Raw genomic sequence first — 15,563 nt, 5'->3', positions numbered from 1 at the left:
TGCTTTTCTCCTGTCACTGATGTGCAGCCTGTTTTCAGCTGAGCACTCAATCAATGAAAATAATCTACCCGACAGAGGAAGGAGCCTAATTTAGGTTATGACTGACCCTTGCTGTCAAACATATCCCACCACCATAACATAGTTTCTGTGTAACCTTGAGCCAGCTACTTAACCCCTTTAAGTCACAATGTGTGTCTCATGTGATGGTTATGAGAATTCAGATAATATATATGAGGCACTGAACATGGCGTCTGGCACATAGTATGTCCTCAATTATTATAAACCACAGAAATGGGGGAAAAAAAAGTGTAAGACCTCTTCCAACTTCCACGTAGTCCCAAAACATCTCACTATTAAGACAGGGCATCCTTTGACCTTTGAACAACCTGTATGGGACTGTTGAATCACCTGCTTCTTACATACCCATCGTGATTTAATGGCATCCCATACATTCCTATAAATATGTTAAAATGCTCATTAGATTTACTGTGCATGTGACAGATTTCCATGAGATCATAGACTTTTATTTTTTTACATTATCTTTGCTATCTTTCATTGTAACCTGTTTCATTGAGGGTCTCAGCAGGAAGTGAATGGTATATCCAAAGGGAGAATAATTGAAAAGAATTTAAGAAGGGCCTATTCCCCAAGATGTGAGCAGAGTTAAGAAAACCTGGAGGAATGGTAAAGCACCCTGGGACTAGCAACACTGGGGAGACCTGAGTCTCCCTAGATCTGAAGAGGAAAGAGGTAAAAGCTATGGCTTTAGATTATCTCCTTCCCTCGAGGACTGTGGCCTTCGTCCAAGAAAGCAAGCTTTGCCAAAACAGGGAGAGAGCAGAGGTTGTACGGCAATCAATACTTTGAACACTCTTTTTTACCCTATCCATCTGTCTCCTCCCACTGCCTATCGGCCAAACCCAACTGGAAGCCAGAATATAAGGGAAGTGGTTAACGTAGTCCACTCAGGGTAGTCTTCCTGGGCAGGGCAGGATAGAAAAGGATGGGAAGTAGATGTTGAGGAGCAAATGGAGAAATCCTGGATGGCTCTTGTACCTAAATTCAGATCATGAGGAAGAGTTCTTGTTGCTGGCATCTGTAAGTTTATTGGCTATGTATTTGCTAATATTAACACCTCCTATAAAATAAAAGGCAGTAAGAGTGAATCTGAATGACAGTGCTCTGAAGAGTACATATATTTTGTATCCATTTAACAAAGTGAGATGGTACATTTTGGTTTTCCAAATAAAAAGAAAAAAAGGTGTTCACCGAGTTTGTATCGACTGTCCTACAGAGAGTAAAAAAGAAATGAAAATCAACATTTTTCCTGCTCCCCTAGACAAAGTCATTTCTTGCAAGACTGGTTTAATTAATGCTGCACTCAGATGTCGAAGAACATGGGAGTTTGTTTTAGTCTTGACCTCTACCTACTCAAAAGGAAAGTAATACTTGGTTTCGAGATTTAAAAGCTGTAATTTACAAGTAAGCTCTCACACGAAATGAGTTCAAAATAAGTATCAGAGGGAAGCATTTACAATTTGGCAAGGGAATAAAGATTTGAAGATTGCAGTGGTTTCTTTTGCTGGAGGAAAGCTACCGGTTTTGATGGGATTTCTTTCTAGGTTGCAGCTGTAAGTGCCTTTGCCCAGACGCTGCGAAGATACACATCGCTCAATCACCTGGCCCAGGCAGCTCGTGCAGTGCTCCAGAACACGTCCCAGATCAACCAGATGCTCAATGACCTCAACCGCGTCGACTTTGCCAACGTCCAGGTACTCTGTACTCTGCTTTCTTTCAAAATGTGTCTTGTAAGGAAAGATGCCCCATTTTTTTCTTGTTCATGAGGATCGTCCTATTTCTTTCCTAAGTTTCATCAGTGCACAGATAGCATCTATGTTCCTGGTGTCCTGAAAGAGCAGAGTCGGACTCCCCCAGGACTTTACTGAGCCTCTGTTTTAAAGTCCGTTTCATGGTTTAAAGTCTGTTTCATGGTTAAGATGTATTGTATTCAATGCAACATTATGTCTGCAGGGTTTGCTAGTTAATGGAGTCGGGACAGTCACAGTCATGGAAGTTAGGTAGGCAAGAGATTAAACTCTTCCATTTGCTAGCTGTGTGATCTTGGACTAGTTGCTTAACTGCTCTGGGCTTTCCTCTTCTCACCTTCTAACACCTAGCTTAGATTATTGTTGACATATTTAGGAATACATAAAGTTCTTTGCACTATAACACACAAGAGATATATGTTTTTAATAGTGCCCTACCTTGGGGCTCCTGAGGGGCTCAGTCATTTAAGCACCTGCTTTTGGCTCAGGTCATGATCCCAGCCCCTCATTGGGCTCCTTGCTCAGCGGAGAATCTGCTTCTTCCTCTCCCTCTGACCCTCCTCCGTACTTGGGCTCTCTCTCTCACTCTCTCTCTCTGTCTCAAATAAATAAATAAAATCTTAAAAAAAAAGTAGCGCCCCACCTTGAAAGAATAAAGAACACTTAGAAACTCTATTTCAGAGTGCCTGGTAAATATTTGTTCATTTGAAAAGAATTAGGAGCAATATATTTGGCTATTTTATTCATCCAAATGAAAAAAAAAAGTATCTTAACCTTGAGATCAGACTATTTACTTGTATTTTAAAGTACACTTAGAAAGACAGCCAACTTAGGAATATTATTATGAAATCCCACAAATATTTTATTTCAGATACTAAAGTAATGAAACTAGTTGTTACCATATAAAAATAGTACATTGCTCAAAGTACAAGCAACAAAAGAAGGAAAAAGTACATAAACTGACCATGATCAAAATGAAAAACTTTTGTGCTTCAAGAGACCAGCAAGAAAGTGAAATGACAACTAATAGAATTGAGAAAATTTTTACAAATCATGTATTTGATAAAAATTTATATCTAGAATATATAAAGAACTCCTATAAACCAATAATAAAAAGACAACCCAGTTTGAAAAGAGCAAAGATCTGCAAAGCCATTTTTCCAAAGAAGATAGACAAATAGCCAATAAGCCTCTGAAAAGATAATGAAAGTAATTAGCCACCAGGGAAATGCAGCTCAAAACCACGGTGGGATATTGCTTCACACACACTAAAATGTGTATAATCAGACAGATAATCGCAGAAAGAAGGGAGTTAAAAGTGGAATATGCTACCTTAAGAGATTACTGATTAAAATGAATAGTATGAGAAGTAAGACCAAGACATAGGGGGAAATGAAGGGCACTCCACTGAACCCTCACATACTGCTGATTAGAATGTAAAATGCAGTCACTTTGGAAAACAGTCTGGTAGTTTCTCAAGAGGTTCAACATAGAGTTACCATATGACTCAGCAACTTCACTACTAGGTACATACCAAGAGAAATGAAATCATGTCCATATAAAACTTATACATGGACGTTCATGGCAGCATTATTTGTATTTGCTGCATGAAAATGGAAACAACCCAAATGACCCTTAACTTATGGGTACATAAACACATCCACACAGTGGAATATTATGAAGCAATAAAAAGAAATGAAGGTTTGACACCTGCTACGTTGTGAATGAACCTTGAAAACACTATGCTACGTGAAAGAAGCCAGACACAAAGGGCCACATAGTGCACGATTCCTTTTTTTTTTTTTAAAGATTTTATTTATTTATTTGAGAGAGAGAGAATGAGAGACAGAGAGCATGAGAGGGGGGAGGGTCGGGGGAGAAGCAGACTCCCCACCGAGCAGGGAGCCCGATGTGGGACTCGATCCCGGGACTCCAGGATCATGACCTGAGCCGAAGGCAGTCGCTTAACCAACTGAGCCACCCAGGCACCCTGCATGATTCCTTTTATATGGAATGTGCAGCATAGATAAGTCTATAAGAGACAGAAAATAGGTTCGTGATTGCCTGGGTTCTGGGGACTGGGAACTGAAAAGTGACAGATGTGTTTCGGGGCGTCCTTTTGGGGGACATGAAAACATTCTAAAATTGTGATAGATGCACAACTCTGAATGTTCTACAAGAAGCCATTGAATGATATATTTTAAATGAGTTAATTATATGATATGAGAATTTTATCTCAATAAAACTTAAAAGAAATCAATGCCTTTGCTTTAAAATAAACCACTAATTACTCCTGTTTCCTAGAAATTTTAATCTGTAGTTCTGATCTAGTTTTGTCATTTAATTATATCAAAAATAATATTTGGGCCTGATTCATTTTGGGGTATAGTAATTAGTTAAGTTCATTCTGACTTTCACGGATTGGGCTCAAACTCCTGGTTATGTGAAATCTTAAAAAATCTGCCTCTCTATGTATCTATCTATTTGTCTATGTACAAAAACGTATAAATACACAGATGCAAACACAAAATGTTTATAAGAACAAACTGTCTCCGGCTTGCAAAGCCATTAACTTTACATAGTTCAATGAAATTTACGTTAACTGATTTTAGTGAGAATACTAGAAGTTCATATTGCCTGAAAGTTTATCCTGTAATGTTTCTTTCCATCTTCGTTCGGAAGAGGTACTTTGAAAAGCACCATTAGTGCACCGTTAGTGCAACCTGTGTCCATAACAGAAAATATAAAGAATAATTCCTAATACTGTCTGAGAAAGGTTTTCTGTTGTGTTTGTATACATGTGTATCTGGGACCCTGGGAAGTATTTATGCAAATGAGTTTCTCCAGGTTATAACCGCTGACCTTGAGGACATCTTTGCATTTAAATGGTGGATTATACCTCTGCTCTTCTCATCCTCCCCCCACCAACTGAGGCTCCCTTTTCCCTTCCTCTGGAGTTTCCCTGGGTGTGCGTGACAGTTATCAGTGCTGAAACCTCGGTGATTCACCACCTGTCCTCCGAGACCCTTTCCTTTCCCCAGAGATCCAGAAGCACAGTAGTGTGCCCTCTGTTCCACCCCCCCGCCCCGACACCTTCCTTCTCACACTGTGTTCATTTCAATCAGGAATTAATCTCTTTCTTAGGGTATCGCACGTCCTGCCTTTGACTGCCTTCTTTCCTTACTTTTCTGTTTGGAGATTTGCTCGGTTTTTGTAGAGTCCTCTGGAGTTCTCCACCTTCTTCTTCCCTCCTTCCACTTCTGTCACCCTCTCCTGTTCATCTGGAAGTTGTCCCTTTTGAAAAGGGGACCTCAGTAACAGGGACACGTGTGAGCGTGGTGCTCTTGCAATAAGGAGACTTTAATGTAAAACAATGAGTTGACACTTAATTGTCAATAGTATAATGCTCTTCAGAGCTTGAAAGTACTAAAAAGTTTCCTTCAGGATATCAATAAATCTTTTTCACCACCTCTTCTTAACTCTTTTTTTGCTCATGCATTCAAGATACCCTATCTAGGGACTCCTGGGTGGCTCAATCCATTAAGCGTCCGACTCTTGATTTCGGCTGGGGTCATGATCTCAAGTTGTGAAATTGAGCCTTGAGTCCGGTTCTGTGCTCAGTGGGGAGTCTGCTTGAGATTCTCTCCCTCTCCCTCTGCCCTTCCGCCTACTTGTGCTCTCTCACTCTCTCTCTCAAATACATAAACAAATCTTCTTTTAAAAAAAGATCGTCTTTCTACAGCAGTATAATTGGTTTTCTGTTTTATTTAATTGATAGCATTGCAGGGGTATTGTTTTTGTGTGTAAATGGAGAGTTTCTTACCAACATTAAGGGCAAATAGGTTTGGTGGGTTGACCTGATAACTTACCCATTGTGTGTTTGCTTATTTAAAAGACATTCCGATGATGATGCTACCAACTCCTTACCATTTTGGATATAATTTAAGAACATCTTTAATGTTCATCTTAGCTTTTTCCATTTATAGAGCTGAAATGTCCAAATTCCTTTCACAAGGGAATATTTATAGTGTACTCTATTGTTAGTATATTTTCAATCTCCAGAGTAGGTAAAATGATACATAAAGTAAAGTAATCTGAAAAGCCAGAATAATGTCCTTTGGTTTTATTTCTCTAAGTTAGTTTTCAGTTCCGATCATCCTCTCTTTCCTAAAACTAACTTCCAAGTAAATAGTGAGTTTGAATTTATGGTAAGAAGGGAAATTAAATTCCTCCAAAGATACCAGTGAGCTCCTCCTACCCATCCCCTCACTGGTTATCAATGCACAAACAAACAAAAAACAACCCTCCTTACAGTGAGCATAGAGTTTCAGTTTTGCAAGATGAAAGAGTTCTAGGGATTGATTGCATTATAAGGAACATATAGTTAACACCCCTATACAAAAATGGTTAAGATGATAAATTTATGTTATTTGTTTTTTACCACAATTTTCAAAATGCTTAGATATTAATGAAGAAAAACAAAAACAGCCTTTCCTATCCTTTCCTTGATGCCTAAATTCTTCCCTGGGTACTCTCCTGGACTCTTAATATAAAATTCCAGAGTCATTTGACAGTGTATATTGAAAGAGTTTAACTATTCTTCTTATATAATTCTATCATAAAGGAGCAAGTGCAGAATTTGCAAAGATGTAGCTTCAAGAAAGCTAATTCCAGCATTCTTCCTAATAGTAAAACATCTTAATGAACAGGAATGTCTAACTGTATGGAATTGGTTATGAAAACCATGGTGTATTCACGCATTAAAGCAAATTCAGTCATTCAACAATAAATATAGCTCTACATTTGCCTACATGGAAATTCAGTTATCATATATAGGTTAAGAGAAACTAAGCAGAATTTCTACTCGAATGTATAATATGATACTTTTTATTTTAAGTATTTATATATGCATAAGCACATAGGGCATGTGAACAGTTTGAAGGTTTATGCATCAGCATGTTTTAGTTATCTCTTAGTGTTGACATCTTAGATATTTCTAATATTTTGTTCCTTTGTGCTTATTTGTATTTTCAGTTTTTTCTATAATTCTATTTTAGTGTACTTAAAACTTTGAAAGTGATACTTAGGAGGTAAATCTGAAAGACTTTATGGTTAATTAGATCAGAGAAGGATAGTGGATGGTGTCTTCTGTTGAAAATTGAGAAGAAACTGTAGGTTTCCCTGGGGAAATAAAATAAATTCAGTTTGGGCATTTTGTATTTGAAATGCCTCCCAGTTGAAATGTCTCTTGAATAGGTAATGTCTACACCATCAGAAAAGACGCTGGAACCAGAGAATGAAGATGAGGGGTTTATTCAGCTGAAACTGTCTGTGTGAATGGACTTGTCCTCTGAGAGCTCATGGCATGGAAGCCATACACACTCTTTCCAGAAAAATACACACATAATCACGATGTTTTCGAGGTAGAATTAGGACCTTCACAGACACCCCTCCACAGGAGCTTATCTTGAAAACATTATCTGGATGCAGTGATCCCAGTTTAAAAATTCTTACCACATCACATATTCTCTATTTTATACCTCCGGAAAATGAGGCCCACATGGATCACATGAGTTGCTTGAGGTGGGTTTAGCTGATGGATGCCCTGTATTAAAATCCATGTCCTCTGACTCTCAGTCAAACATTATATTCCTAAATAATTATATTTTGACCCTGAGAGTGTATATTTTTTTAATTTTTAAATTAAAGCTCGTTCTTGTGCTCTCTCTCTGACAAATAAATTGATAAAAATCTTAAAAAAAATAAAATACAACACAGCCCTGGAAAATGTCACAAAGCTTAGAGCAACTACTGAAAAGTAGCTTTAAAAGTTTCTGTTCCGATTGCTGTTACTGAACTGAAACTTCCCAGTGAGACACAGAAGGAAAACTGTCCTAATTGAATTCCTAGGCAGGTAGATGTCTACCTTTTCTCGAAAGTAGTTTTGTGGTTGTCATGACTGTTGTTTTCAGTTCTGTGAGTTAATTTGCATTCATACCCTTGCCTTGATAGCCCTTGAGATTTCAGTTCCCAATCCACAAAACTTATACATTATATGCTCCTACCTAGTACCACTCAGGGCTTATTTCTCTTTTAATCCTAGGGGACCACTTTTGGCCAATTGAATCTGTTTCTCCATCTGACTTACCCTAAATCTTCTCAAACGGTTTGGCCTTAAAGTTTTATCTGATTGAGGGATCGGGGCGGGGGGAGAAAAAGAGAGAGAGCGAACTTTTGAAGGCAGTATAAAAACAAAAGAAGAAAGACCCTGCATAGTATGAGTTCAGCTTCTCTTTTTTCTTAGATAATCGTGTATTTGAGTCCTTCACACAGACTAGCTAATGTAGAAAAACCAAGTCACACTTACTTGCTGCCTCTCATTTTCAGGCACAGAGGGGATGCTGGTTTTCTTAACGACCAGCAAGTAGTCCTTTGTTTTCTTAATCCATGTCATTGTTGGAAGCTGTCATTATAATTTCCCTTTCGTGCCTAGGGTCTGCATGCTGACATTCAAGGGAAAGATGCTGAGTTGAAGTTTCCCTTTGCTTTCTGTGTCCCACCCCAGGAGCAGGCTTCTTGGGTTTGCCAATGTGATGACAACATGGTTCAGAGACTAGAGACAGACTTCAAGATGACCCTCCAGCAGCAGAGCACCCTGGAACAGTGGGCTGCGTGGCTCGACAATGTGATGATGCAGGCGCTAAAGCCCTACGAGGGAAGGCCCAGTTTTCCTAAAGCTGCCAGGCAATTCCTGCTAAAATGGTCTTTCTACAGGTACTGTCTCGCTCTTTATTTATTGCTCATGTTCTGCAAATAGGTGTGCGCGCCTCTCAGACAGAAGGAAAAGAAAAGAGTGGAGACTTCGTTTAGAAACTCCCCGTTGCGATTACCTGCAGCCCACCTCGGTGATTCCAGCATCATGGAATCGTACCAGGAGGTTTATGGGAATAAACTCCCTGTTAGGGAAACGAAGCCTCTTGCTTGAAGCCCTGGAGCTTTCAGATGGGAGCGTTTCAGGTGCCAGTCTAGGTGATGTGTTCTGCAACAGTCAGAAAAGAGCGCAGCACCCCCCCTCTTGCAAATGTACATTATTTGGCCTTCTTTCTTGAAGACTTAACCCCACCCCCCTCTTGACGCGCTAGTGCGGGTGATTGGCAAACTGCGGTCCCTAGACCAGGAGCATCACTTTCACTTGGAAACCGTGTTACAAAAGGGGATTGTCAGGCCCCTCCCCCAAATCTACCAGAATCAGAAGCTGCAGAGGCTGAGCCCAGCGATCTGTGCTTTTAAAGAAGCCTTTTAGGTGATGGTGACGCATGCTCAGAACCATCTAGTTCATTTCTTAATTTTATCAGCTACAACTGTTTTCAAACCTAGCTGTACATTAGAATTAGTGTAAAAACAATAAATATCGTAGGAACCTCCCCAAACCCTATGGATTCAGAGTCTTGGTGGGTGGGCAGCAGCGATTAGGAATAGAGGTAATCAGAAATTTTGTCTTCAGAAAGCTTCCTCATGGCGATTCTAATGCATAGCCAGTTTTAAGAACCAATAATCTAGTAGACAGTACGATATGAATCCCTAATTGACTAAAATAATATAGATATAAGTGTATGTTTTTATCAACATGGAACCTGGAAGAGAAAGCCTTTCAGGTGACATGCAAGGTTGGGATGAGTTGTTGACCGTAGGTCTGCCTCAAGGGTTAAAAACAGAGCCTGTGTACCTAGGCTTATATACCTTATATACACAGGATGAAATTGAGAGATGGGGTTTCATTTCATAATATGAATTAGGTAAGTTATATTTTTGACCCTGCAATTTTTTCTTGTGGTGGGTATTTGTTTTTTTTTTTGCTTCTTTGGATGAAGGTGTCCCCACTGACTCAGGCGTAAAGGCTGTATGTATTTTGGGGTGTAGGTAGCTCCTAGTTTAGATCCTGTGCAGCCATGCACCTATCAGAAAGTAGTGACCACAGGACATTCGGCACAGCGGCTGTGGGCACATTATGGTCATCATCTAGACCTTGGTGAGTCCAGAGCTAGTTGTGCGGAGAGAAGGCCTATGAATAAGTCATAGAGTTTAGGAACTGGTTAAACCAGAAACCCAAACTGTAAGATTTCCATCTTCTTTTGACCACTTTCATGAAGATGGAACCAGAGATCTTTTAATTATGATGATAGCTGCTTTGGTTTTTACTGTGATTTCTTTCTTTCCACTGATTTTACTTGATTTCATCCAATTCTTATTTCTTAAGCTGAAGGAGAGCGCCAGCTCCACTCTATAAGCTTAGAGTTAATTTCATCTTACATAATAGTTTTCTGATGTCTCGCGCAGGGTCAGAGGCAGTGAAGGAAAGCCTGCCTGCTTTGTATTATTGTTGTCTTGTTTTTGTTTTTGGGCTGGAGTAGTTCCACAGTTCTGTCTCTCCTATATTTGATACTTTTAGCCCGCGGGATTTGAGAAGGGCCTTACTGAAATGCTGCCTGACTCAGTGACCCCCCTCATATGCTGCAGTTAAACCAGTGCTAGGTTTAGATCTGGGTGTAAGTGAGGAAGATGTTAATGAGACATGTAGGTTTTCCCTGGATACGTGGGGAAGATTTGGAAAACATTGTCACAGTGTCTCAAAGAAGCCAAAGCAACAGTGAGGGTAATAGTAAGAATTCAGAATTTTAATTTGGGAACATTTCTTTAGAAGATTTCAGATACTTTCCCATTTGCTTCTCAGCAAGTTATACAGATGGTATATGTATTTCATGAATGATCAGCGAAACCAAAGTTATACAAGCTGGTTGTTCCAAAACCTATACAGCCAAAAGCAGCGTGCATTCTCTATATCTAAAAACGCAAGGTGTTTTTTTTTTTTTTTCCTTCTTAGTGCTTTCTTATGTTGCTATGTCAGACTTGCCCTTACTCCTTCCTGTGGGTTTTTTTTTTCTATATATAGTTGATATCGTTTTAGAAATATACCCCTAGAGCCTCCATCTCCACAGAGATCTGTTGCAACTATCTTGAAAGGAGAGAAAATTACTTACTTGTATTTCTTGTTCTCTGCAGATATACAAACCCAGTAGATCATCACTTGCCTGCCCTCTGTCTTCCCTGAGTCGGGGATAATTGGCTTGTTATTATTAGATGCTATTATGGTTATTATTTTCATTTCAAAAAGACTCAAAGGCAGATCGTTCAGGACCACAGAAGGAAAGGCATATTCAGACAGATGCATACCTCCTGCTGGTAGGAAAAGTCCAGAGCTTAGAAAGGGAAGAGCCTTTAAAAATCTGAACTGTTTTTTACTGAGGCATAAGAACATTTTAGGTAATGAAAACTGCATTCAAAATTATCAGAGAGGCGGAACTACAGAGGTGTTTTGTTTTTTTTTTCCACGGTTCTGGAATTGTAATAAGGATTTGTCAGTCACATACACAGACCCTTCATGTTCTGAAGCCAGGTGATCTCATAATTTCTAAAATTCTGTGTACATATTTACATGCATACAAAGAGAGAAATGGGCTGGTGGAGAATTGTGACCATAGTTGACACCTTGTTGCAGACATGCTCTGCTCCAAATGGGGGTCTCTCCTGGCCTAACCTGGCTTTCAGTGATGCCAGTTGGCTCCCCGGGAGGTGGGAAAAAAATATTACTACCTTGCTTGGGCAGACATTGAGAAGTTATGTGGGCCATTTCTCAGCTTGTGTGTTTTGTGGTTAACAGAACAGAACATTCCTCAGAGCCACCCTGAGGGTCACCCAAATATCCTGTTTTTAAAGAACAAGACTTAGAGCTTTGATACAGTGACTTGAAAGGGGGTACAGGGAATGTAGTTTTCCTACAACTGGACGATTTATAAATCTTCCAGAAAGTAATGTTCTTTTGGAGTAGACTATAAGCACTGTTTGAAAAGAGAGTTTGTTTGGGGGTCACAGGTGTGACGCTGTCCCGTTTCTTCTCAGGAAGGGTGTGACATATCCCCAGATACACAAAGAGGTGGACTGAGTATCATTTGTTAGGGTATATGTTTCAGCTTCCAGACCCTAGTTATAAAGATAAATACACGAAGGGTCTCTCATCTGTTATAAAATCATTAACTGGAGAACTCTGATTTTAAAAGAAGTTGAATTTGGGTGCCTGGGTGGCTCAGTTGGTTAAGCGACTGCCTTCAGCTCAGGTCATGATCCCGGGGTCCTGGGATCGAGTCCCACGTCGGGCTCCCTGCTCAGCAGGGACTCTGCTTCTCTCTCTGACCCTCTTCCCTCTCATGTTCTCTGTCTCTCAAATAAATAAATAAAATCTTTAAAAAATAAATAAATAAAAGAAGTTGAATTTATGGTAACTTAGCAACATGAAATCCAGTGGAGTCTGTTTTGCAACATACCTTACAGAAGTCTGAATCAGACAAAAAGTTTCCAATTAAACCGTTAATTGTGTCATTTAATACTTGGCTTGTAGGGCAAAGGCCCAATATAGAGAAGATACTAAAGGGGACATAGCATTAATCATGCAATTCAACTGATGCTTTTCTAAACCTACGACAGTAATTTCATGGCATGCTTATCAGTATTTTGTAAAAAATAACTAGGGATTATAACGGAAGGTCAGCAGATTTTTGTTTTGTTTTCCAACAGATTTTGGTATTACGTGTGTGTTTTATGCTGAAATAAGATGATTGCCTAACTGTCTAAAAGTTTCCAAAACACTCAGAATAAAAAACAAGGCCTTGTCATGGCCTATAACACCCAACATGGACCAGCCCGTAGTGACCCCGAGCCCATTGTGTCTTCGTCTCTTTGCTCCCTGTCTTCCAGCCGCACAAGCCTCCCGGCTGTTCTTTGAGCATATCAAGCGTGGTTCTGCCTCAGAGTCCTTGTGTTTGCTCTCGCTTCTGCCAGGAAAGCTCCCATGTCCACATGGCTCACTTCAACCCAGTTTCTACTCAGTTATATCTCCTTTTCAGAAAGAGTTTACCTGACAGCCTCACTTAACTTGCCTGCCCCCATCACTCTCTGACCGCTTTCCCTGATTTATTTTTTTCCATAGGATTTATCACGACCTCGCTTTATATTTTATATCTACTTGTGTTTTTTTCTCAACCGTTTCTCTTACTACAGTGTGAGTTCTGTTGATAGCAGAATTTCCTCTGACTTGTTCTGGAACAAGACCCTGGCACAGAGTAGGAATGCAGTAAACCTCTATGGAGTGGATGAATGTAAATTCTCTTGGAAAAAAACAATGGGCTCTGCATATGTCTATAGTAATGTCAGAAAGCTACTCAGTATGAATACTTTCCTTAGTCATTAACACGATTTCAGAGTTTTTCTATCTTAGGGGAAATATAAAGGCCTAAAACTTGAACTTAAAAAATATATATGTAATTCATCCTGTATCTGTGATATTTATCTCTGCAAAGATTTATTGACATTCAAATGACCCAGAATTGTTTCTTTATATTTATAATGTCATCTATTCAAATAAACATATTTTAGGGGCGCCTGGGTGGCTCATTTGGTTAAGCATCTGCCTTCGGCTCAGGTCATGATCCCAGGATCCTAGGATGGAGTCCCATATTGGGCTCCTTGCTCAGTGGGGAGTTGGCTTCTCCCTCTGCCCCTCCCCTCTGCTCTTGCTCTCTCTCTGGCTCTCTCCCTTTCTCTCTCAAATAAATAAATAAAAATCTTAAAAAAAAAATAAAAAAAAAACATTTTTTAAATGAAATCAGTATGTGCTCACTTTAGAAAATCTGCAATATATTACAAATAACAAGGAAGGGCACCTGGCTTGCTCAGTCGGCAAAGCCTGCTACTCTTGATCTGGGGATGGTAAGTTCGAGGCCCACATTGGGTGTAGAAATTACTTAAAAATAAAATCTTTTTTTATTTTATTTTTTTTAAAGATTTTATTTATTTATTTGAGAGAGAGAGAGAACACGAGTGAGGGGAGGGGCAGAGGGAGAGAACATCCAAGCAGAGTCCTGCTGAGCATGGAGCCCAACGTGGGGCTTGATCCCACAACCCATGAGATCAGGACCTCAGCCGAAACCAAGAGTTGAACACTTAACTAACTGAACCACCCAGGCGCTCCAAAATGAAGTTTTTTTTTTAAGATTTTACTTATTTATTTGATAGAGACACAGTGAGAGAGGGAACACAAGCAGGGGGAGTGGGAGAGGGAGAAGCAGGCTTCCCGCGGAGCAGGGAGACCGATGAGGGGCTCGATCCCAGGACCCTGGGATCATGACCTGAGCCGAAGGCGGATGCTTAACTGACTGAGCCACCCAGGTGCCCCCAAAAATGAAGTCTTTAAAAAAATATTAACAAGATATTAAAATAAAAAATATTAACATGATAAACTTACAACATTCATAATTTTAATACCCGGAAATAACCACTGGTAAATTGTTGGCGTTTTTTTTTTATGTGATATAAAATCGGAATCCAGTTGTTTACCATAGTTTATCGTCTGTATCTTTCTTTCCCTTAGCATTTTTCACTTAACATTATATCTTAAGCATTTCTTGTCGTTAAACATCTTCAGAAACATAACTTTCAGTGTCATCACAATATTCAATATTATGTGTGTATCTCACACATTATTTAAACATTACCTTTTCCCCTTATTCTTAAACGTTTAGGTGGTTTTTGGCATTGCGATACAATGATAAAAAATACTGTAGTTTTTACATGAAATTGCCCCTGTATCTTCAGACACATTCTGGTAAAAATGTTTGAACTTTTTAAAGTGACTAACACTGTATTAATGAAGTGTGCTATCTCAGTGCTAATACTAATAAATTCCCATTTACTTAAGGGTAGGATTTTTTTTTTTTAACTATAAGACAGTTGTTCTATTAAATAGACTCCTATATATCTTACTTCTTAAACTTGACATACTATCATAGACACCTTTCTGTGTTACTACCTTCATGTTCGGTTTTCCTCATTTCTCTAAACTGCTGCAAACAGTTCATATATGAATGAGCCATAATTTGTAATTTGTTTAATCACCATTGACTAATGGATATTTGGCTTTCCCTCCCAGTTTCTTATGGGTATAAATATTGCTACAGTTAAAACTTATCTTTGTTCATTTGTGTAAATTTATAGAATTAGAATTGCTAGGTCAAAGGTTTTCTGCATTTTTAATTTTGACAAATATTGCCAGATTTCCCTTCACAACAAAAGTTTCGTGAATTTACATTTGTAGAGATAGTAAATGAGAGTTATTTTCCCATCTTCTCTGTAACGCTGGACCTACTCATCTCTTACAGTATGATAAATGATATATGGTGTTTTACTTTAATTTGCAATTTTTAAAATTTTGAATAATATTACTCATATTTTTGGCTGTTAGCCATTTGTCTCCTCTGGAATATATTATAAATATTTGCTGTCTTCAATAGAGATGCAATTAGGAGCAAATATTCTGGTTCTGTCTGACTTGATTTTTCAAAATTATTTACTTCATATGATCAAGTTTGGATCATCGTAAGTAAAAATGTTATACAACATATTATTTTCATGTTGTGTTTGCTTTTGCTCTTTTAAGTAGAGGTTTCTCTTTTAAGATTTTTCCATAGAAAAATAATTGTTTAATTTCAAATATATAGAATTTTATATCTGTTTATAGCATTATAAACAGAATTTTACATGTGTGGCATATGAATGAAAGAATCTGTTTTTAGTAATTCACTTATAGAGTTCTACACTAAGGTGTTTGAGTCTAAGGAATTATTCACT

At 38.8% G+C, this 15,563-nt stretch overlaps 1 protein-coding gene across 15 annotated transcripts in view; it reads left to right on the top strand.

Moving 5' to 3' along the window:
- The window catches only part of RFX3 (regulatory factor X3), a 280,896-nt gene that overhangs the window by 234,968 nt on the left and 30,365 nt on the right, over window positions 1-15,563 (top strand). For all 15 annotated transcript variants that reach the window (XM_025891586.2, XM_073878138.1, XM_073878140.1 and 12 more), the window contains 2 exons: window positions 1,623-1,772; window positions 8,392-8,600. In XM_025891586.2, coding sequence (XP_025747371.1) covers window positions 1,623-1,772; window positions 8,392-8,600 — 359 coding nt within the window. The remainder of the gene's footprint in view (window positions 1-1,622; window positions 1,773-8,391; window positions 8,601-15,563) is intronic.

Source organism: Callorhinus ursinus, unplaced genomic scaffold, assembly GCF_003265705.2.
Source record: "Callorhinus ursinus isolate GAN/ISIS: 27379988/994484 unplaced genomic scaffold, GSC_fseal_2.0 scaffold28, whole genome shotgun sequence".
Taxonomy (NCBI): Eukaryota; Metazoa; Chordata; class Mammalia; order Carnivora; family Otariidae; genus Callorhinus; species Callorhinus ursinus.
The sequence above is the reverse complement of the archived record's forward strand: the minus strand, read 5'-3'. Positions and strand labels throughout refer to the sequence as shown.